Consider the following 25,472-nt stretch of genomic DNA (forward strand, 5'->3'; position numbering starts at 1 on the left):
AAAAGCGAATGGATGCGGTGAGGAGAGGGAAGTCGCCCGAAATCTGGCTACATGTGACGTCACGAGATTTCCTTAGACCAAGCGGCAGCTGCTGAAGCTAGTCACAGAGCCGGGAGGACTGTCGCAGCAATTTCTGTCTACAAATGATTATTTTCGGACATTATAATTGGACGTAGCATCAGCAGCAATGGATACATCCCGGTTTTTCTTCATTTTTTATCACTGACTGACTGTTCTTTCCAAATATTTTGCTGCGTTGGAAGCACGCAAGCGCTCGAAGGGGGGGGTGTCCCTAGCTATCATTATTCGACTTGCCAGGTAAAATACGTCAAATGTAATGAAATACTCATTATAAAAAGAAAATCAGAAAGGGTTTAAGAAGCGCTGGGGTTGGGGTTCAATGTTTTATTGGGCCTGTGGAAGCATATTGTCAACGTAAAATGGATGGGAACAACCGTTAGCCTGTAGCGGGCTAGCTAGCATGAATGCACGTCATTTGCAAGTTTGGGATGTGATGCTGCTTGGATGCTGCAACGGGAGGGCTCGGGCATTCTCAAGCGTGAGCTACAATGATGGGGTGGTGTTACTGCCTGGCTTCGGCGCAGTCTTTGCGCCCTAAACAAATGATATGTTTATTGAAACAACGCCACATGTTCATATGATATATATATATAACGCCAACAACCTAGGAAGAAATGTAGTTAGTCGTAAAAAAAGGTAAAACCTCAAGAGGACACTGTCAGCTAGCTGCTAGCTCACGTTTACTACGTTCGTTAGCCGCGTTCAGTGGCTAGTTGGCTCGATTTACAATTTCTATCCCCCAATCACTTGACATTTTATCCGTTTGCTGGGCACGTGAACATCCTTACCCAGTAATGACTTTGTGCCTGTTGTTATTATTGTATAATTAAGCGTGTAATGTTATATGGCAGGCGGATGTTATTATGTAAGCGCAAATGACACCACACGCCCTTGAAACAAAAGCTGTTGTTTCAATATTTGCTTATTTTTGTATGCGGTGCAAGGCCTAGCCATGTCTTGTACATTGATGGCAGAGACTCTTATTGCGGAAAAGGTTTGCACATGTGACCTGTAATGGCCGCTAAAATGGAAAGTCTGGTCATGTCAGCCATTGTTTTTGTTGTCATTGGATTGATTCCATTTATTTTCCATCCCAGAGCCAGGTCTTTCACATCAGTCGGCCGCTTTTGACAGGCGTCCAATCTCTAACAACAAAACACTATACTGCATGTAAGACAGTTTTCTCCTAGTACGGTAGTAGTGCTTCACTTTGAACAAAAATAAACTAATGGGTTGTCACAGGCAGTTTGGCCTCTATTTTGGCACCCTTGTATCACTGGTTACTAGAGATAAGTAAATGGTAATACATTTTTGTCTCTCCACAAAGGACATGAATTTAACCACAGAAGCTGTTCCTGAACTTGAATATGATTGTGGACCCAGAATTAAATCCCTTTATTAAAAAGGTACACATCCTTTACGGCCACCGTGTGTCTATTCTGGTACCAATGGATTATTCTAAGTTGTCTATTAGGATATGCACAAACAACGTCAGAGACTGTGGCAAGGTCAGGGCTGCGTATTAGGACCACGCAAGACTTTGCCGCTTTTAATTTAGATGTTTTGATCTACTACACTGTTAGATAATGTGTGCCTTGAGAACTCTACACAAACTTTGTTCGATTGAGCAACATATGCGCTTTGATGGGAATAAAATAACCAAATAGCCTCGATCTAGCAGCAGCATACCATCCTGCATCCCACTACTGTCATAACTCTAATGCTAAGCAGGGTTGGTTCAAGTCGGTCCCTGGATGGGAGATCAGATGCTGCTGGAAGTGGTGTTGGAGGTCCAGTAGGAGGAACACTTTCCCCTGGTCTAAAAAAAAAAAAAATCCCATTCCCCCAGGTCAGTGATTGGGGACTTTGCCCTGTGTAAGGTGCTGTCTTTCGGATGGGATGTTAAACGGGTGTCCTGACTCTCTGTGGTCACTAAAGATCTCATAGCACTCATAGCACTTATGTATGAGTAGGGGTCTTAACGCCAGTGTCTAAATTCCCAATCTGGCCCTCATACCATCATGGCCAGCTAATCATTCCCAGCTTCCAATTGGCTTATTCCTCTCGCCTGTAACTATTCCCCAGGTTGTTGCTGTAAATTATGACGTGTTCTCAGTCAATGTACCTGGTTAAATTAAATTACCAGTCAAAAGTTGACATACCCTTTGAAGTTTTTTTAAACTATTTTCTAATAGTGAAGACATCAAACCTACAAAATAACACCTATGGAATCATGTAGTAACCAAAACAAGTGTTAAACAAATCCAAAATATATTTTTTATTTGAGATTCTTCAAAGTAGCCACCCTTTGCCTTGATGACAGCTTTGCACACTTGGCATTCTCTCAACCAGCTTCACCTAGAATGCTTTTCCAACAGTCTTGAAGGAGTTCCCACATATGCGGAGCACTTGTTGGCCTCTACCTTCACTCCAACTCATCCCAAACCATCTCAATTGGGTTGAGGTCAGGTGATTGTGGAGGCCAGGTCATCTAGTGCAGCACTCCATCACTCTCGTTCTTGGTCAAATAGCCCTTACACAGCCTGTAGGTGTGTTTTGGGTCATTGTCCTGTTGAAAGACAACTGATTGTCCCACGAAGCGCAAACCAGATGGGATGGCATATCACTGCAGAATGCTGTGGTAGCCATGCTGGTTAAGTGTTCTAAATAAATCATTGATAGTGTCACCAGCAAAGCACTCGCACACCACCTCCATGCTTCACGGTGCGAATCACACATACAGAGATCAACTGTCTCTGCGTCTCACAAAGACATACTGGTTGGAACCAAAAATCAAAACATTTGGACTCATCAGACCAAAGGACAAATTTCCACTGGTCGAATGTCCATTGCTCATGTTTCTTGGCCCAAGCAAGTCTCTGCTTAGTGATGTCCTTTAGTAGTGGCAATTTGACCATGAAGGCCTGATTCACACAGTCTCCTATGAACAGTTGATGTTGAGATGTGTCTGTTACTTGAACTCTGTGAAGCATTTATTTGGGCTGCAATTTCTGAGGCTGGTAACTCTAATGAACGAATGAACTCTGCAGCAAAGGTAACTCTGGGTCTTCCTTTCCTGTGGCGGTCCTCTTGAGAGCCAGTTTCATAATCGCGCTTGATGGTTACTGCGACTGCACTTGAAGAAACTTTAAAAGTTTTTGAAATGTTCCAGATTTACTAACCTTCATGTCTTAAAGTAATGATGGACTGTCATTTCTTTTTGCTTATTTAAGCTGTTCTTGCCATAATATGGACTTGGTATTTTACCTTATACCACCCCTACCTTGTCACAACACTGATTGGCTCAAACACATTAAGAAGAAAATACATTTCATAAATTCCACAAATTAACAAGGCACACCTGTTAATTGAAATGCATTCTAGGTGACTACCTCATGAAGCTGGTTGAGAGAATGCCAAGAGTGTGCAAAACTGTCATCAGTGCAAAGAGTGGCTATTTGAAGAACCTCAAATATAAAATATTTGTAGATTTGTTTAACACTTTTTTTGGTTACTAGATGATTCCATGTGTTATTTCATAGTTTTGATGTCTTCACTATTATTCTACAATGTAGAAAATATTAAAAATAAAGAAAAACCCTGGAATGAGTAGGCGTGTCCAAACTTTTGACTGGTACTGTATATAACTTGAATCCCAACCTGGCCAGTCTGATATCTCTAAAAGCATTGATCTTCAGGTACTTTTCACTGCGTATATTTAGTCACATCTAAGTATATTGGCTATTGGCTACAATGATGACAACATTAGCACGGACCTCAGTCAATCACTCCAAATCCCAATTGGAGATCAATGGGAAAAGTAGCCAGTATGTCAAAAGCATTATGTAGGCCTACTCTAGAAAATCTGGTCAATGGCGCTGTATAAGCAGAATTTGGCCCGCCAAAGAGCAGAGAGAGGGAGGAAAGGGGACAAATCTGCCGGTGGGAGGGGACGGGAAGCGCATTCTGGGTCTTAACAATGACCCCAGTTCTCACGTAGGTGTTTGTAAAGGAACGAGAGGGGGTGGGGATGTAGTGTGTGTGTGTATGTGGAGCAATCCATGGACCTTTCCCCCCCCTCCTTTCTCTCTCCCCTGCTTCCTTCCAGGCTGAGTCACCGCTGGAGTGCCTTAAGAGAGAGAGCGAAGGAAGACGTGGAGAGAAAGGTAGTGTGAGAGAGAGACGGCTAGGGGAGTAAAGAAAGAGAGTGAGAGGAAAACGAGTGGCGAGGAGGTAGCAGAAAGGAGAAGAGAGAGAGCCAAGGGAGTTGGGGAAAAAGATGGAGTAAGGGAGAGAGAGAGACAACACACAGAGACAGAGTGAGGAGAGTGGGTGTGTGTCTGTGGAAGAGAAAGAGACAGCAAGGTCAGGACTGCTGAACCCCCCCACCCCCTTGGGTCTGAGCGCTGGGCTGACGGTCAAGGCGACGCCACTATGAGTGACCAAAACGTTGTCAAGGAAGGCTGGGTTCAGAAGAGAGGTGAGTCGATTGATTGATTGATTGATCGGTGATGTTTACTGTCTTGGAATTTGTTTAGTTTTCAAAAACAAACACCCCTTTTCAAACACCCCCGGGTCCCCAAATACCTGTATATACATAAACATTGAACCAACAGGGAAGGGAATCGATGGAATATTGTATTATGATATCCAGGGGTTGGAACCAAAATTATTTTCTAATCGTTTTGTTCTGAACATAACCATTATTTTTCCCGTTCTGACAACAAAATAAAGTTCTGAACCATTTCGAACCAAAAACATACTCTTTATATCGTTCCTTTTGTAACCTCTGAAAACGTTTTATTTTTTTTACATTTCGTTCAGCATTAAATTACTTCACCAATCAGTGTGGATAGAGCAGGGCGCAAGATGCGACTGAAAATGTTCAGTCGAGAGAAGATGGAGGAGGCTTGGCTTGAAGCGCTGGGCATCTTATGACATGCATTATCTGAATTAGGCCCACAGAACTATACCTACAGAGAAGCAGCTTCTATGGAGGAACTTTTAATGTCTTTGAATTTCTGAGATTTTTGTGGGACCATAAAAAAATGCCCGGAACATAAAATAACGTTATTAACTGGTTCCCATGAGTTTAATATAACGGTTCTGTTCCGGAACAGTTTAGATCACTTTCGTTTAATTTTGTTATTTTCCGGTTTTCGGATCTGTTCCCTGAACCGGTTCCAACCCCTCATTTATAGCTAGTATGCACAGCATGTGGTATGGATGATTTTAAGCTGTGTTGACTGGTTGAACACATGGAGTGTGTGTGTGTGGTTATTTATTTAGCCTCTGGCTGTGACACTGCCACAGACAAATTTGAGTTCTCGGAGGATGGCTTAACTCCCCAGTTCCTTCCTTTCAGAGCCCGGGAGCCACTGAATTGTTACAGGCACTTTTGTGCTGGGTACAAAATCCAGTTAGTCTTCTAAACATTGAAGGGTAGCTAGCGGTTTAGAGTTAAACTAGTAGCAAACAATCAGTTTTATACTTGTATTAAATTGTCATTACAAAGTCGTTACTGCATTTTTTGCACACACTGTCACTTGTGGTAAAAGAAAAGTTAAATAATACCATGTAGGCTATTAGCAAAATGGAGCTCCTCTACAACAAGGTCTGCATGGAGATCTTGCAAGCAAACACAAGCATGGACCATCGTATTAATTAATTATGTATTAACCTTCTTGAACCATGATGAATCATCCTGCCATGCTGTTAAATGAAAATGCACTTCCTTAAAGCCGTACATAGGGGTACATCCCAGATGACATCTCATTCACTTTTATAATACACTACTTTTGTCCAGGGCCCATAGCCCTGGAACTATAAAGAGAAGAGTGCCATTTAGGATGCAGTGAAGGTCTGACCACTGCTACAGCCAGCCAGCCAGTCAGTCAGTAACTATAAAAACTGATAGGCTAAGTTTCCAGTATGAACCAATCCCTGCTGGACTTGTTGCAGGTGAGTACATAAAGAACTGGAGGCCGCGCTACTTCCTGCTGAAGACAGACGGATCCTTCATCGGCTACAAAGACAAACCCCAGGACGCAGACCTGGCCTATCCCCTCAATAACTTCTCTGTAGCAAGTAGGTTCTCCTCGCCATTATCAGTCCCCATTTTAAACTATTTGGGGGCGGTTTCTCAGACACAGATTAAGCCTAGTCCTGGACTAAAAAGCAAGCTCAATGGAGAATCTCAATTGAAAATGATTGAGTCCAGGACTAGGTTTAATCTGTCCCAGGAAACCGCTTCTTAGTGTGTTGGGTATATTGTATTACAATATACAGTGTCTTCGGAAAGTATTCAGACCTCATGACTTTTTCCACATTTTTATTCGAAAATTGATTAAATATTTTTTTTAAATCCTCAGCAATCTACACACAATACCCCATAATGACAAAGTGAAAACAGGTTGTTAAAGTCCTTTGGAAATGTATTAAAAATAACAAACAGATACCTTATTTACATAAGCATTCAGACCCTTTGCTATGAGACTCAAAGTTGAGCTCTGTTGCTTCCTGTTTCCATTGATCATTCTTGAGATGTTTCTACAACTTGATTGGAGTCAACCTGTGGTAAATTCAATTGAATAGACATGATTTGGAAAGGCACACACCTGTCTATATAAGGTCCCACAGTTGACAGTGCATGTCAGAGCAAAAACCAAGCCATGAGGTCGAAGGAATTGTCTGTAGAGCCTCGAGACAGGATTGTGTAGAGGCACAGATCTGAGGACAGGTACCAAAATATTTCTGCAGCATTGAAGGTCCCCAAGAACAGTGGCCTCCATTATTCTTAACTGGAAGAAATTTGGAACCACCAAGACTTCCTAGAGCTTGCCGCCCTGCCAAACTGATCAATCGGGTAGAAGGGCCTTGGTCAGGGAGGTGACCAAGAACCTGATGGTCACTCTGACAGGGCTCTAGAGTTCCTCTGTGGAGATGGGAGAACCTTCCAGAAGGACAACCATATCTGCAGCACTCCACCAATCAGGCCTTTATGATAGAGTGGCCAGACGGAAGCCACTCCTCAGTAAACAGCACATGACAGCCCGCTTGGAGTTTGCCAAAAGGCACCTAAAGACTCAGACCATGAGAAACAAGATTCTCTGGTCTGATGAAACCAAGATGGAACTCTTTGGCCTGAATGCCAAGTGTCAAGCCTGGAGGAAACCTGGCACCAACCTGCTGTGGGGATGTTTTTCAGCAGCAGGGACTGGGAGACTAGTCAGGATAGAAGGAAAGTGAATGGAGCAAAGTACAGAGAGATCCTTGATGAAATCCTACTCCAGAGCGCTCAGGACCACAGACTGGGGTGAAGGTTCAAATTGCAACAGGACAACGACCTTAAGCACACAGCCAAGACAACGCTTGAGTGGATTCTGGATAGGTCTCTGAATGTCCTTGAGTGGCCCAGCCAGAGCCCGGACTTGGACCCGATCAAGCATCTCTGGAGAGACCTGAAGAATCGGAGAAACTTCCCAAATACAGGTGTGCCAAGCCTGTAGCGTCATACTCAAGAAGACTCGAGGCTGTAATCGTTGCCAAAGGTGCTTCAATAATGTAAATTTTATATTTCAGTTTTTTGTATTTTTAATAAATTAGCAAAAATGTCTTAACCTGTTTTTGCTTTGTCAATATAGGGTATTGTGTGTAGATTGTGGGGGGGGGGGGGACTATTTAATCAAATTTAGATTAAGGCTGTAACAAATCAAAATATGGAAAAAGTAAAGCTGTCTGAATACTTTCCTAAGGCATTGTGCTACAATTTTCTTAATTTTGAAATATCATTAAAGGTCCCATTTTAGGCAGTGTGCATTCCCAAGAGCCAATGTGTCTCTGTCAAACGTTCAGTTAAATTAGTGCTACTTGAGTATAGTACAACACTATGTTGCCACCGTTATCTCCTGAAACAGTAGTGAGTGACAAATGTTTATTCTGTGATGCTTTGTCAACCTCCATGGTATGAAGGATTTATTCAATCACTCGTTCATCACCCCACCCATTTTATTTTTTACCTTCTTGCTCTCTTCCACATCCTCTCTCTCTCTCTCTCTCCCTCTTTCTTCCCGACACACCCTCTATTTCTCCCCCCCCTCAGAGTGTCAGCTGATGAAGACAGAGCGGCCAAAGCCCAACACGTTCATCATCCGCTGTTTACAGTGGACAACGGTTATTGAGAGGACATTCCACGTGGACACGCCCGATGAGAGGTGGGTCACCCTCTCTCTCACTCCCTCCTCTCTCTCCTCTTCCTCTACTACAGCCTTGCCTCCTCATCTCTCGCCTTTAGGGAAAACGCTATTGAAAATTGAAGAAGAATACCTATACACTGTTTAGATGCTGCTAAAACATGTTAATCTAAGCATAAAACTTCCACAGCAGCAGTTGCATGTTTTGATGTAACTAGTTTTAACAAACCACAGGAGCATCCAGACAGAATGGGGGTATGTCTCTAGATTTCTCCATGACATTTATTTTGTACCCTGCACTTTTTGAAATGTGTGCTTTCCTCAGCACACATATACACGCACACATACACACGCAGTAAAGTAGTGTATTAATGTGAGCTGCTGTTGGTTGGTTTCAGAGATGAGTGGGCCGAGGCCATCCAGATGGTGGCCGACTCCCTGGCCAAGCAGGAGGAGGAGGGGATCCTGTGCAGCCCCACGTCGCAGATCGAGAATGAGGTCAACGAGGAGGAGATGGACACCTCCACCAGCCAACACAAACGGAAGGTGAGCCGCTCTGGGGACTGAGCGCAGGTCATACATTGGTAGATGGGCACATAAACACCAAGCAAGATTGTTTCTGTCATCTCAATGAAGGCTTCTCCTCTTCTCGTTTCTTTTCTCCTCTACTTTCCTCTTCTCTCTGACAGACAATGAATGACTTTGACTATCTGAAACTACTGGGAAAAGGCACTTTTGGGAAAGTAATTCTGGTGAAGGAGAAGGCGAGCGGAACTTATTACGCCATGAAGATCCTGAAGAAAGAAGTCATCATAGCCAAGGTACTGGCTGGTTTTAAAGCAGTTTCTCTCAACCTTTTTTAGTCTAGGGATCAAATCAACCAAATAAAATGTTATGTCACATGCGGCGAATACAACAGACCTTACAGTGAAATGCTTACTTACGAGCCCTTAACCAACAATGCAGTTTTAAGAAAAATAAGTGTTAAGTACAAAATAGATAAGTAAAAAATTTTAAATAAAAGTAACAAATAATTCAAGAGCAGCAGTAAAATAACAGTAGCGAGGCAATATACAGGGGGTACCGGTACAGGGTAATGTTCTGGGGTACAGGTTAGTAGAGGTAATATGTACATCAGCAAACTAGAACTATGTTTTTTCCTGCTTGGAAGTACATTTAAACTAAACTAGCACTATAGAACTGACTAAATGAGTGTCTGGGACCATCCCACAGACCGGTGGTCGAAACACTGGTAGAAAGAACTGAGCCCTGTTGGAATGGATCCAGATATCACCATTTGGCGCCTTGTACCTTCTACATCCTAACATTCTGTCTTTCTCTCCCACTCTCTTTCCCTCTCTCTCTACCCCCGTTTCTGGATTTTCCTCTCTTTCCTTGTAACTCAGGACGAAGTTGCTCACACCCTCACAGAAAGCAGAGTGTTGAAAAACACCCGGCATCCATTCCTAACAGTGAGTATTGTTTAGCAAAGACTTGAAGGCAAACTTTATACTGTAAGCCTGTATTATTCACTTGGAGGCCATGTCTCAAATGGCACCCATATGGCTCTGGTCAAAAGTAGTGCACTATATAGGGAATAGGGTGCCACTTGGGATGCATCCACGGACTCAGTCAAAGCAAAGTCTGATTGAATAAACATTTAAGCTGATCTACTGTTGCACGTGTCATTAGATATGAATTCACGAGATAATTGAACGTCTGTTTGTGTGGATGTAAAGAAACAAAACAACAACGATGGTGCAACTCTTGTTATTTTTCTCTAGTCTCTGAAGTACTCCTTTCAGACCAAGGACCGGTTGTGCTTTGTCATGGAGTATGTGAATGGAGGAGAGGTAAGAGATGCCTGTGCTACCTGAGATACCTGGGGAAAGATTAGCATTTTTTTTTTTTTTACAGACACTGTAGGTGTGTTGATGAGGATTCCCTGAGACAGGTGCACCTTCCTCTTCCACCATACAGAATTCTTTCCAGGACTCAAAATAATTATTTTCAGGAACCGTCTCAGATTAGGAATGCTGATCTAGGATCAAGTCCCTCTCCTATTCATTCTGATTTAAAATGCAAAACTGATCTTAGATCAGCACTCCTACTCAGAGACAATTTGTGAATACAGGTCCATAACATGTTTTTTAGAGAGCTATTAGTGAATGGAACTATATATTTTTATATGCAGATGTATAAATACATATTTTTCCTCGTAGCTGTTTTTCCATTTGTCAAGAGAGCGAGTGTTTTCCGAGGACCGCACGCGATTCTACGGAGCTGAGATCGTCTCCGCTTTAGACTACCTTCACTCTGCCAAGATAGTGTACCGCGATCTGAAGGTACATTCATTCATATTAGCCAAACTGTTGGACAGTCATTGCTATATCTATCATAACACCATGTGTAGAATTCTCTTAGAAGCGAATCCTTACTTCCAATCCTAACTAAGTCCAATGGGAGACAAAGTGAAGATTTTGACTTAAAACGTATAAAAAGAGCATTCTGTTGAGGATGGATATATTATAGGGGCGTATATTCAACATATAACATGATATTTATTCTCATTGGCAGCTGGAGAACTTGATGCTGGATAAAGACGGGCACGTCAAGATCACGGACTTCGGCCTCTGCAAAGAGGGCATCACCGACACGGCCACCATGAAGACCTTCTGCGGCACGCCAGAGTACCTGGCTCCAGAGGTCAGCGCTCACACTGATGTACACTACACTACCCAGAATGCCATGTTGTGAGATCTATCCATGTTTTCTTATGGGAGGAAATATTCTAGGTGTCTAATATACTAACCACATCAGTGTACTGATTAAAGCAGAGCTCCACTACCAAGAGACAAAAGCCCTTGCACGGAAAAGAGTCAGGTGTAGAGAAGAACGGTATGAATGCCGTATGTTCCCAAGGGGGCCAAGAGGATACAGTCAGGTCACATACTAATAAAATAAAATCTAATGTTATTGGTCACGTACACATTTTACAAATGTTATTGCAGGTGCAGCGAAATGCTTATTTTCCTAACTCCATCAGTGTGGTAATACCTAACAATACACAGAAATCCACAAAATAAAGAAGAAATATCAGAACGAGTAATGTCAGTCCAAAATATATATGTATATGGTGGTGTGTATAGACATTATGGACAATAAATGTGCAGTAGTTATATAGGATGAGCCTTGACTAGAATTAGAGGTCGACTGATTATGATTTTTCAACGCCGATACTGATTATTGGAGGACCAAAAAAAGCAGGTGCCGATTTGTATTTATTTATTTGTAAAATGACAATTACAACAATACTGAATGAACAATGAACACTTTTATTTTAACTTAATATAATACATAAATAAATACATTTAATCTCAAATAATGAAACATGTTCAATTTGGTTTAAATAATGCAAAAAACTGTGTTGGACAAGAAAATAAAAGTGCAATATGTGCCATGTAAAAAAAGCTAAAGTTTAAGTTACTAGCTCAGAACATATGCTAAAAGGAACCACCAGCTTTCATGGGTCTTTAATGTTCTCAGTTAAGAAGTTTTAAGTTGTAGTGCAAAGAGCAGAGCTTGTCTGCATGGTCCGTCTGCTCAGTCTGCTCCTCCGCTTCTCATAAATGATCCCCACCTCACTGAACACTCTAGCTTGGGACCGAAGAAGGTGGGGGACAGAGAAACTTCTTTGCCAACGGAGCGAGTGATTGAAGTCAGTCCTCATTCTGCTTCCACCACTCAAAAGGCAAGCCGCTCTTTCTGTCAATGACAGGCGCTGTGAGTTAACACTCCAACTCAATTTCAAAACTTCATCCCTGCCCTCTTAGATTTCCGAGGATTCTAGCGTAGAGGTTGTCCACCAGACTGGGTGGCTGATCTACCCAGATTCTGCCTTTTTGCGCCTGGATCTGGGTCATCCTCTTCACTTGTCCCTTCCGCTGTGGCTCTTGGATTTGGTTTCCTTAGTAGGTCAGACTCCTCCTTCAGCCACTGTGCTGTCCCTGAGGTGAAGGCATAGCTCTTGTAACGTGGATCCAGGACAGTTTCCAGCACCAGGGAACTTTAGGTTTGAGACAATGTCCCACTGTGCAGCAGACAAACCGCTGATGTGTCCGTATTCACCTGCATACACATTCAGTGCACGCCTATGTTCAAACATCCTCTGTAACATGTGTAGTGTGGAGTTCCAGCGAGTTTGAACTGCTTGGATGATGCTGTGTTTGGGAAGGCCAAGCTCTTCCTGAATGGCCCTCAGCCTCTGTTTGGCTAGTACAGAGTGGTCGAAGTGAGTTGCACAGCTCTTCAACATGGCAATAATGTCTAGCACAGCTCTCTGACTGGACAAGTCTGGAAGCTCTGCCAGTTTCACCATGTTTGCCCCACTGTCCCTGAGGACCAGCACTACACGTTCTGTGTAGATTTCCCAGTATTCCAACATGGTCAAAAACATCTCTCTGACGTAGTTTCCTATCTGTGATCCATTCATAGTCTTGACAACCTGCTTTCTTGTCCAGACATTGTCAATGAAATAAGACGCATCAGGGACTCTGTAGTGCCTGACCAGCTGTGTCAGTTGTGTCAGTTGTGAATGCCATGTGTGGAGCGTCCACTGGTGCCACCAGATTTTTTTTTTTTTTTTTTTTTTTGAATTTTCAGCCTTTTCTCCCCCCAATTTCGTGGTATCCAATTGTTGTAATAGCTACTATCTTGTCTCATCGCTACAACTCCCGTACGGGCTCGGGAGAGACGAAGGTTGGTCAGATTTACGAAGTCATGCGTCCTCCGATACACAACCCAACCAAGCCGCACTGCTTCTTAACACAGCGCGCATCCAACCCGGAAGCCAGCCGCACCAATGGAGGAAACACTGTGCACCTGGCCACCTTGGTTAGCGCACACTGCGCCCAGCCCGCCACAGGAGTCGCTGGTGTGCAATGAGACAAGGACACCCCTACCGACCAAGCCCTCCCTAACCCGGGCGACGCTAGGCCAATTGTGCGTCGCCCCACGGACCTCCCGGTCGCGGCCGGTTACGACAGAGCCTGGGCGCGAACCCAGGGACTCTGATGGCACAGCTGGCCGCTGCAGTACAGCGCCCTTAACCACTGCGCCACCCGGGAGGCCCTGCCACCAGATTCTTCACTTTCATCACAACTCTTTCATGTGTTTTATCTAGCATTTCAGTGCGAAATCATTTATATTTTGATCCTGTACCAGGGTTCAGCAAGAGTAATCCAGCTGCTGAAAACCAACGTCAGACACCACTGTGAATGGCTGGTTGTCAATGGCAATCATCTCAATAATTGCTTCATCCATCTTCCTGGCCCTTGGGTCTTTGTCCTGCCATTTTGATTTTTTATTAAAAAGTTGTAAGATTTTAGCCTGCGATGTCTGTATGTGACTTGTCTGTATCACTTTTTCCTTGTGAAGAATTTGCGTTTGCTTTTTTCCATAATTTGCTTCCTTATGGGCTTTTGGATGATTTGATTTGATTTAGCAGTTGCTGACCCCATGCTTACATCTTCATCACAAATAAGACACCTTGCTTTCCCTGGTGCCAATTCAATGTAATAGTCCCACAGTGGTGCTCTGCTTTTCTCTGCCATCTGTAAAATTAATATGTTTGTGTACACACACACATACACACAGAGCTCTCTGAAGTGACAATGATACTGAAGAGTCTGCTTAGGAGACACAAATACTCTCAACTGTTTGAATAATAAAAATAGAGTTACCTGTGATGAATGTTGAAAACAAAAACTGTCATTTCTATATGCAGGAAATCCTATTTTAATAATGGGCATGGTAAGAATTGAATACCAAAGTGTGAGTCATAATCTCCATGACACCTTCCAGCAAAATCTGAAAAGCGGCTCCTTCATTCATTCAGGACATTTTTAGATTGACTTCAAATAAGGTCTGTGTTTCGTGTAGGCTTATACCACCTTGCCAATTTGATAACTGTGTAGATATCCATAGGACAAGGTAACTCTGATCAATATTGGATAAATAAACTCAGCACAAAAAGAATCGTCCTCTCACTGTCAACTGCGTTTATTTTCAGCAAACTTAACATGTATAAATATTTGTATGAATATAAGAATCAACAACTGAGACATAAACTGAACATGGCGCCGGAAGAAATGGCAGCAGTTTTACGGCCGCCCAACCAATTGTGCTATTATGTTTTTTTTTCGCGTTGTTTGTAACTTATTTTGTACATAATGTTTGTGCAACTGTATCTTACGGCAAAATAGAGCTTCTGGATATCAGGACAGTGATCACTCACTTCGGATTAGACAAAGATTGTTTCTTCAACAAACAAGACGCACAAGACATTCGACATCCCCGTTATTTTCAAGAGGAAGCGACGCAGGTGCTTGGTCAGGACCCGGAAAAGGCGAGTGAGAAAGCTGCCGTTACCGTCAATACTACTCGCCAAAGTGCAATCATTGGACAATAAACTAGACGAGGTACAATCACGAATATCTTACCAACGGGACATCAACTGTAATATCCTATGTTTCACGGAAACGTGGCTGAATGACATGGATATTCAGTTAGCGGGATACACGCTGCACTGGCAAGATAGTACAGCACACTATTAGTCGAGGGGGGCGGTCTGTGCATATTTGTAAACAAAAGCTGGTGCGCGAAATCTAAGGAAGTCTCTAGATGTTGCTCGCCTGAAGTAGAGTATATTGTGAGAAATTGAAGGCCACACTACTTGCCTAGAGAGTTTTCAGCTATACTTTTCGTGGCTGTTTATTTACCACCACAGACTGGCACTAAGACCGCACTCAGTCAGCTGTATAAGTAAATAAGCAAACAGGAAACCACTCACCTAGTGGCCGGAGACTTTAATGCAGGGAAACTTCAATCAGTTCTACCAAATTCCCATCAACATTTTAAATGTGCAACCAGAGGGAAACAAATTCTAGATCACCTGTACTCCACACACAGAGACGCGTACAAAGCTCTCCCTCGCCCTCCATTTGGTAAATCTGACCACAACTCTATCCTCCTGATTCCTGCTTACAAGCAAAAATTAAAGCAGGAAGCACCAGTGACTCGGTCTATAAAAAAAGTGGTTAGATGAAGCAGATGCTAAACTACAGGAGTGTTTTGCTATCACAGACTGGAACATGTTCTGGGATTCTTCCGATGGCATTGAGGAGTACACCACATCAGTCACTGGCTTTATCAATAAGTGCATCGAGGACGTTGTCCCCACAGTGACTGTACGTACATACCCCATCTAGAAGCCATGGATTACAGGCAACATTTGCACTGAGCTAAAGGGTAGAGCTGCCGCTTTCAAGTTGCGGGACTCTAACCCGGAAGCTTAAAAGAAATTGTGTTATGCCCTGCGATGGACCATCAAACAGGCAAAGCGTCAATACAGGGCTAAGATTGAATCATACTACACCGGCTCCGACGCTCGTCTTATGTGGCAGGGCTTGCAAACTATTACAGACTACAAAGGGAAGCACAGCCAACGGATTACCAGGACTTGTGCTCCGGGCACGTGCTGACCAACTGGCAGGTGTCTTCACTGACATTTTCAACATGTCCCTGATTGAGTCTGTAATACCAACATGTTTCAAGCAGACCACCATTGTCCCTGTGCCCAAGAACACAAAGGCAACCTGCCTAAAGACTACAGACCCGTAGCACTCACGTCCGTAGACATGAAGTGCTTTGAAAGGTTGGTAATGGATCACATCAACACCATTATCCCAGAAACCCTAGACCCACTCCAATTTGCATACCGCCAAAACAGATCCACAGATGATGCAATCTCTATTGCACTCCACACTGCCCTTTCCCACGTGGACAAAAGGAACACTTATGTGAGAATGCTATTCATTGACTACAGCTCAGCATTCAACACCATAGTACCTTCAAAACTCATCACTAAGCTAAGGATCCTGGGACTAAACACCTCCCTCTGCAACTGGATCCTGGACTTCCTGACGGGCCGCCCCCAGGTGGTGAGGGTAGGTAACAACACACGCTGATCCTCAACACTGGCGCTCCCCAGGGGTGTGTGCTCAGCCTCCTCCTGTACTCCCTGTTCACCCACGACTGCATGGCCAGGCACGACTCCAACACCATCATTAAGTTTGCAGACGACACAACAGTGGTAAGCCTGATCACCGACAACGACGAGACAGCATATAGGGAGGAAGTCAGAGACCTGGCCGGGTGGTGCCAGAATAACAACCTATCCCTCAACATAACCAAGACTAAGGAGATGATTGTGGACTACAGGAAAAGGAGGACCGAGCACGCCCCCATTCTCATCGACGAGACTGTAGTGGAGCAGATTGAGAGCTTCAAGTTCCTTGGTGTCCACATCAACAACAAACTAGAATGGTCCAAACACACCAAGTCAGTCGTGAAGACTATTGTCCCTCAGGAAACTAAAAAGATTTGGCATGGGTCCTGAGATCCTAAAAAAGTTCTACAGCTGCAATTGCTCAACCTCTGACTGCAAGGCACTACAGAGGGTAGTGCGTACGGCCCAGTACATCACTGGGGCTAAGCTGCATGCCATCCAGGACCTCTACACCGGTGTCAGAGGAAAGCCCTAAAAATTGTCAAAGAACCCAGTCACCCCAGTGATAGACTGTTCTCTCTACTACCGCATGGCAAGCGGTACCAGAGTGCCAAGTCTAGGACAAAAAGGCTTCTCAACAGTTGTTTTATCCCCCCAAGCCATAAGACTCCTGAACAGGTAATAAAATGGCCTAAGTTTTCATAACTGTGACCTTAGTTGCCTACCGTCTGTAAGCTGTTAGTGCCAGAACGACCGTTCCACAGGTGCATGTTCATAAATTGTTTATTGTTCATCGAACAAGCATGGGAAACAGTGTTTAAACCCTTTACAATGAAGATCTGTGAAGTTATTTGTATTTTTACGAATTATCTTTGAAAGTAAGACCTTTAAACAGGGTCCTGAAAAAGAGACGTTTATTTTTATGCTGAGTTTATAAGCGAATAAATTTTTTTGTACAGTTGATATATGAAAATATGTTGACAAACGTTACCTTATCCGAGTGAGATTTACACAAGTATCAAAACATTGAGGCGGTTTAAGCCTGCACGAAAGACAGACCTTGTTTGAAGTAGATCAAGACATTCTCTATGGAAGACATGAACGGTAAAATAACTAAGGAACCCCTTTCAAGTTGAGCCGCAAGTTATTATAGGAATTATGAGGCGTCGACTATTTCTCTCTCTACCATTTGTATTTCATATACCTTTGACTATTGGATGTTCTTTAGTATTGCCAGCCTAATCTCAGGAGTTGATAGGCTTCAAGCATTGCGAATATAACAGTATAGCTTCCGTCCCTCTCCTCACCCCTACCTGGGCTTGAACCAGGGACCCTCTGCACACATAGACAACTGACACCCAAGAAGCATCGTTACCCATCGCGCCACAAAAGTCGCGGCCCATGCAGAGCAAGGGGAACCACTACTTCAAGGTCTCAGAGCGAGTGACGTCACCGATTGAAACGCTATTAGCGCGCACCACCGCTAACTAGCTAGCCATTTCACATCGGTTACACGAAGAGCTGCTGGCAAACACAGGAAAGTGCTGTTAGATTGAATGCTTACGAGCCTGCTGCTGCCTACCACCGCTCAGTCAGCATGCTTCATCAAATCTTAGACTTAATTATAATATAATAAACACACAGAAATACGAGCCTAATGTCATTAATACGGTCAAATCCGGAAACTTTAATTTCGAAAACAAAATGTTTATTCTTTCAGTGAATTACGGAACCGTTCCGTATTTTAGCGAACGGTTGGCAACCCTAAGTCTAAATATTGCTGTTACATTGCACAACCTTCAGTGTTATGTCATAATTACGTAAAATTCTGGCAAATTAGTTCGCAATGAGCCAGGCGGCCCAAACTGTTGCATATACCCTGACTCTACGTGCAATGAATGCAAGAGAAGTGACACAATTTCCATAGTTAATATTGCCTGCTAACATGAATGTCTTTTAACTAAATATGCAGGTTTAAAAAAATATACTTCTGTGTATTGATTTTAAATAAGGCATTGATGTTTATGGTTAGGTACATTTGTGCAAAGGTTGTGCTTTTGTTAAATCATCACCCGTTTGGCGAAGTAGGCTGTGATTCATGACAAATTAACAGGTACCGCATTGATTATATGCAACGCTGGACAACCTTGTTAACTACACATGGTTAATGATATTACTAGGTTAACTAGTGATTATGTGAAGATTGATTGTTTTTTTATAAGATAAGTTTAATGCTAGCTAGGAACTTAACTTTGCTCCTTGCTGCACCTGCGTAACAGGTGGTCAGCCTGCCACGCAGTTTCCTCGTGGAATGCAATGTAATCGGCATGCAAAAAAACGTAACTTGAAATCGGCCCTAATTAATCGGTCAAAATTGAATGCAGTATATACATATGAAGTGGGTAAAACATACTGTATTATGTCATGATGTCCCTATGCTAGGTGCTGGAGGACAATGACTACGGCCGGGCGGTGGACTGGTGGGGTCTGGGCGTGGTCATGTATGAGATGATGTGCGGTCGGCTGCCCTTCTACAACCAGGACCACGAGAAGCTGTTTGAGCTGATCCTCATGGAGGAGATCAAGTTTCCACGCACGCTCTCCTCCGACTCCAAGTCCCTGCTCTCCGGCCTGCTCATCAAGGACCCCAACAAACGGTACCGAGAGATAGAAACAGACGCTCGGGCACACACACAGACAGACATGCATGCATTGAAGCAAGAGAGATGTACACACAGAGGCACAGGTATGCAGACAGACGAACGAACACACACACACACACACACACACACACACACACACACACACACACACACACACACACCAAGGCTCCAGTGGGGGATTATACGAAGCTGGGTCAGTGATCAGCCAACAAACTCTGCCAAATAGTTTTGACACAACACATTTCCTTCTTCGTAACAGATCAACTTGAAGTGGATTATTGACTCATGCTAATCAGCTAACCAGCCCTCAACTGTAACTTCCCATCATTTAGTCTTTTTTGTATAGGAGTTACTGGCTCACTCATTGATCCTGCTTTATGAAATACTAGCTCATCACAATTTTGCATTTGCTTATTGTTCTGCTACAAAGCCGTTTTGTCACTAAAAGCTTGAGAGGCAGCTAGGTTAGTGGTAAACCCAAGAGAGAACATTCTCTCATTCACCCCTTGATGTTATTCCAGGATTTGCACCTAGCTCATGTTGTCTTGTTTCTTGACAGGTTTTCTAGAAAGTGTTCACATTTGTACTTTTCTTTATTTCCATCAGACTCGGTGGCGGTCCAGACGATGCGAAGGAGATAATGCGCCACAGTTTCTTTGTGGCTATAGACTGGCAAGACGTCTACGACAAAAAGGTGAGTCTCCTCTTCTCCACCGGATCACTTAGGATTTCATTAAACCTGTTCTCTGCCCTCCCACCGACTTCTGAACGAATTCGGAATATTCCACGCAGGTGAAAATGACTAGCATTTTTCCAGTCAAATATGCAAATATTGATGTCACAGACAAGCCACGGACATCAGTGTGTCACATGTCACTGTGGTCCTGTGTGGCTCAGTTGATAAAAGCATGATGTCAAGATCTTGGGTTTGACTCCTCATGCCACCGATACAAAAATGTATCCACAAACTACTGTAAGTGGCTTTGGATAAAAGCGTCTGCTAAATGGCATATCAATTATATATTACATGTGACAACGGTGTCCCCTCTCTCTCCCCTACAGTTGGTCCCCCCCTTCATGCCACAGGTCTCGTCAGAGACAGACACCCGGTATTTCGATGAGGAGTTCACGGCACAGACGATCACCATCACTCCCCCGGAGAAATGTAAGTGTCCATCGGATCCCTCTGCACGGTTCGGCCCACTTCTTTGGAATAGGGGTTTCCTGCCATAGACTCTGCCATAGGATGATTAGTCTGTTGAATTGTTGGGGGTGTTGTGCTGTGGTACTGGCTTTTATTTAGTGATTATTCTAGGGTAACACTGTTACTCAAGTGACCTTAAGTTTTTTATTTATTTTTTATTTCACATTTATTTAACCAGGTAGGCTAGTCTCATTTACAACTGCGACCTGGCCATGATAAAGCAAAGCAGTTCGACACATACAACAACACAGAGTTACACATGGAATAAACAAACATAGTCAATAATACAGTATAAAATAGTATATATACAGTGTGTGCAAATGAGATAGGATAAGGGAGGTAAAGGCAATAAATAGGCCATGGTGGCGAAGTAATTGCAATATAGCAATTAAACACTGGAATGGTAGATGTGCAGAAGATGAATGTGCAAGTAGAGATACTGGGGTGCAAAGGAGCAAGATAAATGAATAAATACAGTATGGGGATGAGGTAGTTGGATGGGCTATTTACAGATGGGCTATGTGCAGTGATCTGTGAGCTGCTCTGACAGCTTGTGCTTAAAGCTAGTGAGGGAGATATGAGTCTCCAGCTTCAGTGATTTTTGCAGTTCGTTCCAGTCATTGGCAGCTGAGAACTGGAAGGAAAGGCGGCCAAAGGAGGAATTGGCTTTGGGGATGACCAGTGAAATATACCTGCTGGAGCGCGTGCTGTGGGTGGGTGCTGCTATGGTGACCAGTGAGCTGAGATAAGGCGGGGCTTTACCTAGCAGAGACTTGTCAATGACCTGGAGTCAGTGGGTTTGGCGCCGAATATGAAGCGAGGGCCAGCCATCGAGAGCGTACAGGTCGCAGTGGTGGGTAGTATATGGGGCTTTGGTGACAAAACGGATGGCACTGTGATAGACTGCATCCAATTTGTTGAGTAGAGTGTTGGAGGCTATTTTGGAAATGACATCGCCGAAGTCGAGGATCAGTAGGATGGTCAGTTTAACAAGGGTATGTTTGGCAGCATGAGTGAAGGATGCTTTGTTGCGAAATAGGAAGCTGATTCTAGATTTAATTTTGGATTGGAGATGTTTAATGTGAGTCTGGAAGGAGAGTTTACAGTCTAACCAGACACCAAGGTATTTGTAGTTGTCCACATATTCTAAGTCAGAACTGTCCAGAGTAGTGATGCTAGACGGGCGGGCAGGTGCGGGCAGCGATCGGTTGAAGAGCATGCGTTTAGTTTTACTTGCATTTAAGAGCAGTTGGAGGCCACAGAAGGAGAGTTGTATGGCATTGAAGCTTTTCTGGAGGTTAACACAGTGTCCAAAGAAGGGCCAGAGGTATACAGAATGGTGTCGTCTGCGTAGAGGTGGATCAGAGAATCACCAGCAGCAAGAGCGACATCATTGATGTATACAGAGAAAAGAGTAGGCCTGAGAATTGAACCCTGTGGCACCGCCATAGAGACTGCCAGAGGTCCGGACAACAGGCCCTCCGATTTGACACACTGAACTCTGTCTGAGAAGTAGTTGGTGAACCAGGTCGAGGCAATCATTTCAGAAACCAAGGCTGTTGAGTCTGCCGATAAGAATTTGGTGATTGACAGAGTCGAAAGCCTTGGCCAGGTCGATGAATACGGCTGCACAGTATTGTCTCTTATTGATGGCAGTTATATCGTTTAGGACCTTGAGCATGGCTGAGGTGCACCCATGACCAGCTCTGAAACCAGATTGCATAGCGGAGGTACGGTGGGATTCGAAATGGTCGGTAATCTGTTTGTTAACTTGCCTTTCAAAGACCTTAGAAAGGCAGGGTAGGATAGATATAGGTCTGTGGCAGCTTTCCAATCTTTGGGAATCTCAGACGATACGAAAGAGAGGTTAAAGAGGCTAGTAAAAGGGGTTGCAACAATTTTGGCAGATCATTTTAGAAAGAGAGGGTCCAGATTGTCTAGCCTGGCTGATTTGTAGGGGTACAGATTTTGCAGCTCTTTCAGAACATCAGCTATCTGGATTTGGGTGAAGGAGAAATGGGAGAGGCATGGGTGAGTTGCTGTGGGGGGTGTAGGGCTGTTGACTGGGTAGCCAGGTGGAAAGCATGGCCAGCCGTAGAAAAATGCTTATTGAAATTCTCAATAACAGAAGATCTATCGGTGGTAACAGTGTTTCCTAGCCTCAGTGCAGTGGGCATCTGGGAGGAGGTGCTCTTATTCTCCATGGATTTTACAGTGTCCCAGAACTTTTGGGAGTTTGTGCTACAGGATGCAAATTTCCTAAATTTCCTAACTGCCTGTGTATATTGGTTCCTAACTTCCCTGAAAAGTTGCATGTCAAGGGGGCTATTCGATGCTAATGCAGTACGCCACAGAATGTTTTTGTGCTGGTCAAGGGCAGTCAGGTCTGGAGAGAACCAGGGCTATATCTGTTCCTGGTTCAACATTTTTTGAATGGAGCATGCTTATTTAAGATGGTGAGGAAGGCACTTTTAAAGAATAACCAGGCATCTTCTACTGACGGGATGAGGTCAATATCCTTCCAGGATACCCGGGCCAAGTCGATTAGAATGGCCTGTTCGCTGAAGTGTTTTAGGGAGCGTTTGACAGTGATGAGGGGTAGTCGTTTGACCGCAGACCCATTACGGATGCAGGCAATGAGGTAGTGATCACTGAGATCTTGGTTGAAAACAGCAGAGGTGTATTTGGAGGGTAGGTTGGTTAGGATGATATCTATGAGGGTGCCTGTGTTTACAGATTTGGAGTTGTACCTGGTGGGTTCATTGATAATTTGTGTGAGATTGAGGGCATCAAGCTAAGATTGTAGGATGTCCGGGGTGTTAAGCATGTCCCTGTTTAGGTTACCAAGCAGCACGAGCTCTGAAGATAGATGGGGGGCAATCAATTCACATATGGTGTCCAGGGCACAGCTGGGGGCAGAGGGTGGTCTATAGGAAGCGGCAACGGTGAGAGACTTAAGTAATGACACTTAACTCATGCAGGTTATAGTTTGTTATTGAGCCCAGACCTACCTGTCTTTCTCACTCCCCTCTCTCGCTGTCTCTGTCTCTTTCTACAGACGATGAAGACGGAATGGGTGAGGGGGACAGTGAACGGAGGCCTCATTTCCCACAATTCTCGTATTCGGCCAGCGGACGAGAGTGAAGGTCATTGCCAGCCAACCAGCCAGTATTGTCCCCCCCGTCCCGCCGTGCGTCCGTTTTGAGGAAAACACGTAGCCATTGTAGGAAAAGTCTCCCCTCTTTTCTCCTTCTCTGTATTCGAGTGCAGACTGGGAGAAGTTGTCTTTTTAGGGACTGTAAAAGGGGTTTTGCACAGTGGGATAGACTCAAGCTGGTCTCTCCACACAAAAAAAGTATCTTACATTTTCAACGCTATATACTGCAGAAGGCAATGTTTTTGTTATGTATTTTTATCCGTCAGTATTAGGTTGTCGACCTGTTACGTTCTTTGTCTTTTAAAAATTTTAGTTTGAACTTTTTTGCACTTGGTTTGGAAGAGCCGTTCTAGGGAACAAAACCAAAAATGTTGCCTTATGTGTGCAGATGTTTCGTATCATACAGACAGGGTTTAGGTCGGGGGGCTCGTGGTTCATTCAAACTATTATTTTTCTCATATACAATGCCATGGCGGTGCACATTCTCCAATCCCATGGAAAACGAGAGTCACTATCTGCTAAAAACAACAAAAAAGACAGAACTGACCGTTTCTTTCATTCCAATTTCATTGTCAGTGTTATTACTTTTCATCCTTTTTGACCTTTTCATTTTCTGCCAGAGATTTCTACTTGGTTATTGTTTGACAGAAACACTAAACTGCCAGATACTGCACGGTTCACTCAGGCAACACAGAGCACAACCGCATTCAACTCAGCTACCAGTTTAGCTTTACACACCCATCAGGGAAAAGCTACTATGAATATACAAGCCTTTTTTGCGTCTTTTTCCAGTCATTTGATTAATAACTTATTTTCATAGCTATAGAAAAAATAGTGGTATAGATGTTTACACAAGGAATGTGGCTTATACAGGTCCACCTTATGCTGTCATAACACACATGCTCACACACACACACTCTCTAACATCAGAGCCAGCTCTGAGCTCTGCTGATATGGCTTGTGACAGACTATGAAATCTGTATCTGTAAAAAAAATGGAATCTCCCCATCAATCTTCCCAAAGCGACAATGTGGGCGGAAGGCATCAATAATCACTAACCATGTCGGGTCACAGATCACGTGTAACTGAGCCATGAATATACTTGTGTATGATGATATGATGAGGACTGTGAGAATGGAGAGAGAAAAGGAAAGCAGTTCCCCCACGTTTTTTGATGTAAATATGCAATGCCTTTTTTTGTTCTTAGTGGCATCTTGGCCAGACATGAACTTTTGTGTGTGACTGTACTTCAAGCTTGCTGAGGAGAACCAAGACCGGAGGAAAAGGAAGACTGAGAATGACATTTTGGGTTAAAACAACGTAAACTACAACGTTAAAGACTGACTGGACGCTCCCATTTTGTGACTGGTGTCAGCGTCGCCTCGACCTGTCTTTCCAGAAGAGGTTTCCATGGAGACGAGACCCTTTTTCGCTGTTGGTCAAATAAATTGACACCCACTGTAATGTTTTCTTTTACCCTTTCAAGTGGGACCATGGTCAATTCTGCAGTGATATGTGGTTACATCAGGTCGTTGTCATTCCCTTCCTTTTTTGTACCATAGTACTAGATTTATTTATGTTTGTGTCATTCTAGGCAGTGTTACCCAGTCTTGTTCAGAGTCAAAAAGGCACCTCTCTTTAAGCCGCTGAAGGATGATATTGTTGGATGCATTACTAAAGTCTGTTTTTTATCCAATTGTTTTTTGGATTGTTTGCTTGTTTGTTTTCTTACCAAAACATTAGGGCAAGAAACCAATAGTGAACTTGCAATGCCGTGGTAGTATTTATTTTGAATTAAATTAAAGAATACATTTCAGGGTTTTTCATGGCGTAAATCAGTGTTTTATTTTAATCCCCCGTCTGATATTTCAATGAGTGTGTACCCTTTGGAAAGCAATACCCTACACAATATTCAGCAAGGGTCTCATCCATGAACATGACGTTCATTAGGAACCAAATCAAATAAAACCGGGAGGAAGAAACTACTGGCGCATTCCCACTGGTATGTTTTTGGGTAAAACACTGGGGTAAATCTATTTTTCCATCTACGTGGGCCGGCACCCGTGTCTCACTGGACCATTGCTCCGACGGACATGCTCTGACTTGG

The 25,472-nt window shown here is 43.6% G+C and overlaps 1 protein-coding gene across 1 annotated transcript; it reads left to right on the forward strand.

Annotated features, from left to right (window-relative positions):
- Positions 1-55: 55 nt before the first annotated feature.
- Positions 56-25,186, forward strand: LOC139424690 (RAC-gamma serine/threonine-protein kinase-like). The gene is made up of 14 exons (XM_071176760.1): positions 56-318; positions 4,190-4,561; positions 6,043-6,168; positions 8,183-8,294; positions 8,672-8,819; positions 8,963-9,094; positions 9,680-9,745; positions 10,058-10,126; positions 10,496-10,618; positions 10,851-10,979; positions 18,784-18,998; positions 19,611-19,698; positions 20,067-20,169; positions 23,267-25,186. The coding sequence occupies exons 2-14, from the start codon at positions 4,516-4,518 to the stop codon at positions 23,350-23,352; spliced, it is 1,443 nt and encodes a 480-aa protein (XP_071032861.1). The 5' UTR covers positions 56-318; positions 4,190-4,515; the 3' UTR covers positions 23,353-25,186.
- The last annotated feature ends 286 nt before the right edge of the window (positions 25,187-25,472 follow it).

The sequence above is a fragment of the Oncorhynchus clarkii genome, chromosome 13, assembly GCF_045791955.1.
Source record: "Oncorhynchus clarkii lewisi isolate Uvic-CL-2024 chromosome 13, UVic_Ocla_1.0, whole genome shotgun sequence".
NCBI lineage: Eukaryota > Metazoa > Chordata > Actinopteri > Salmoniformes > Salmonidae > Oncorhynchus > Oncorhynchus clarkii.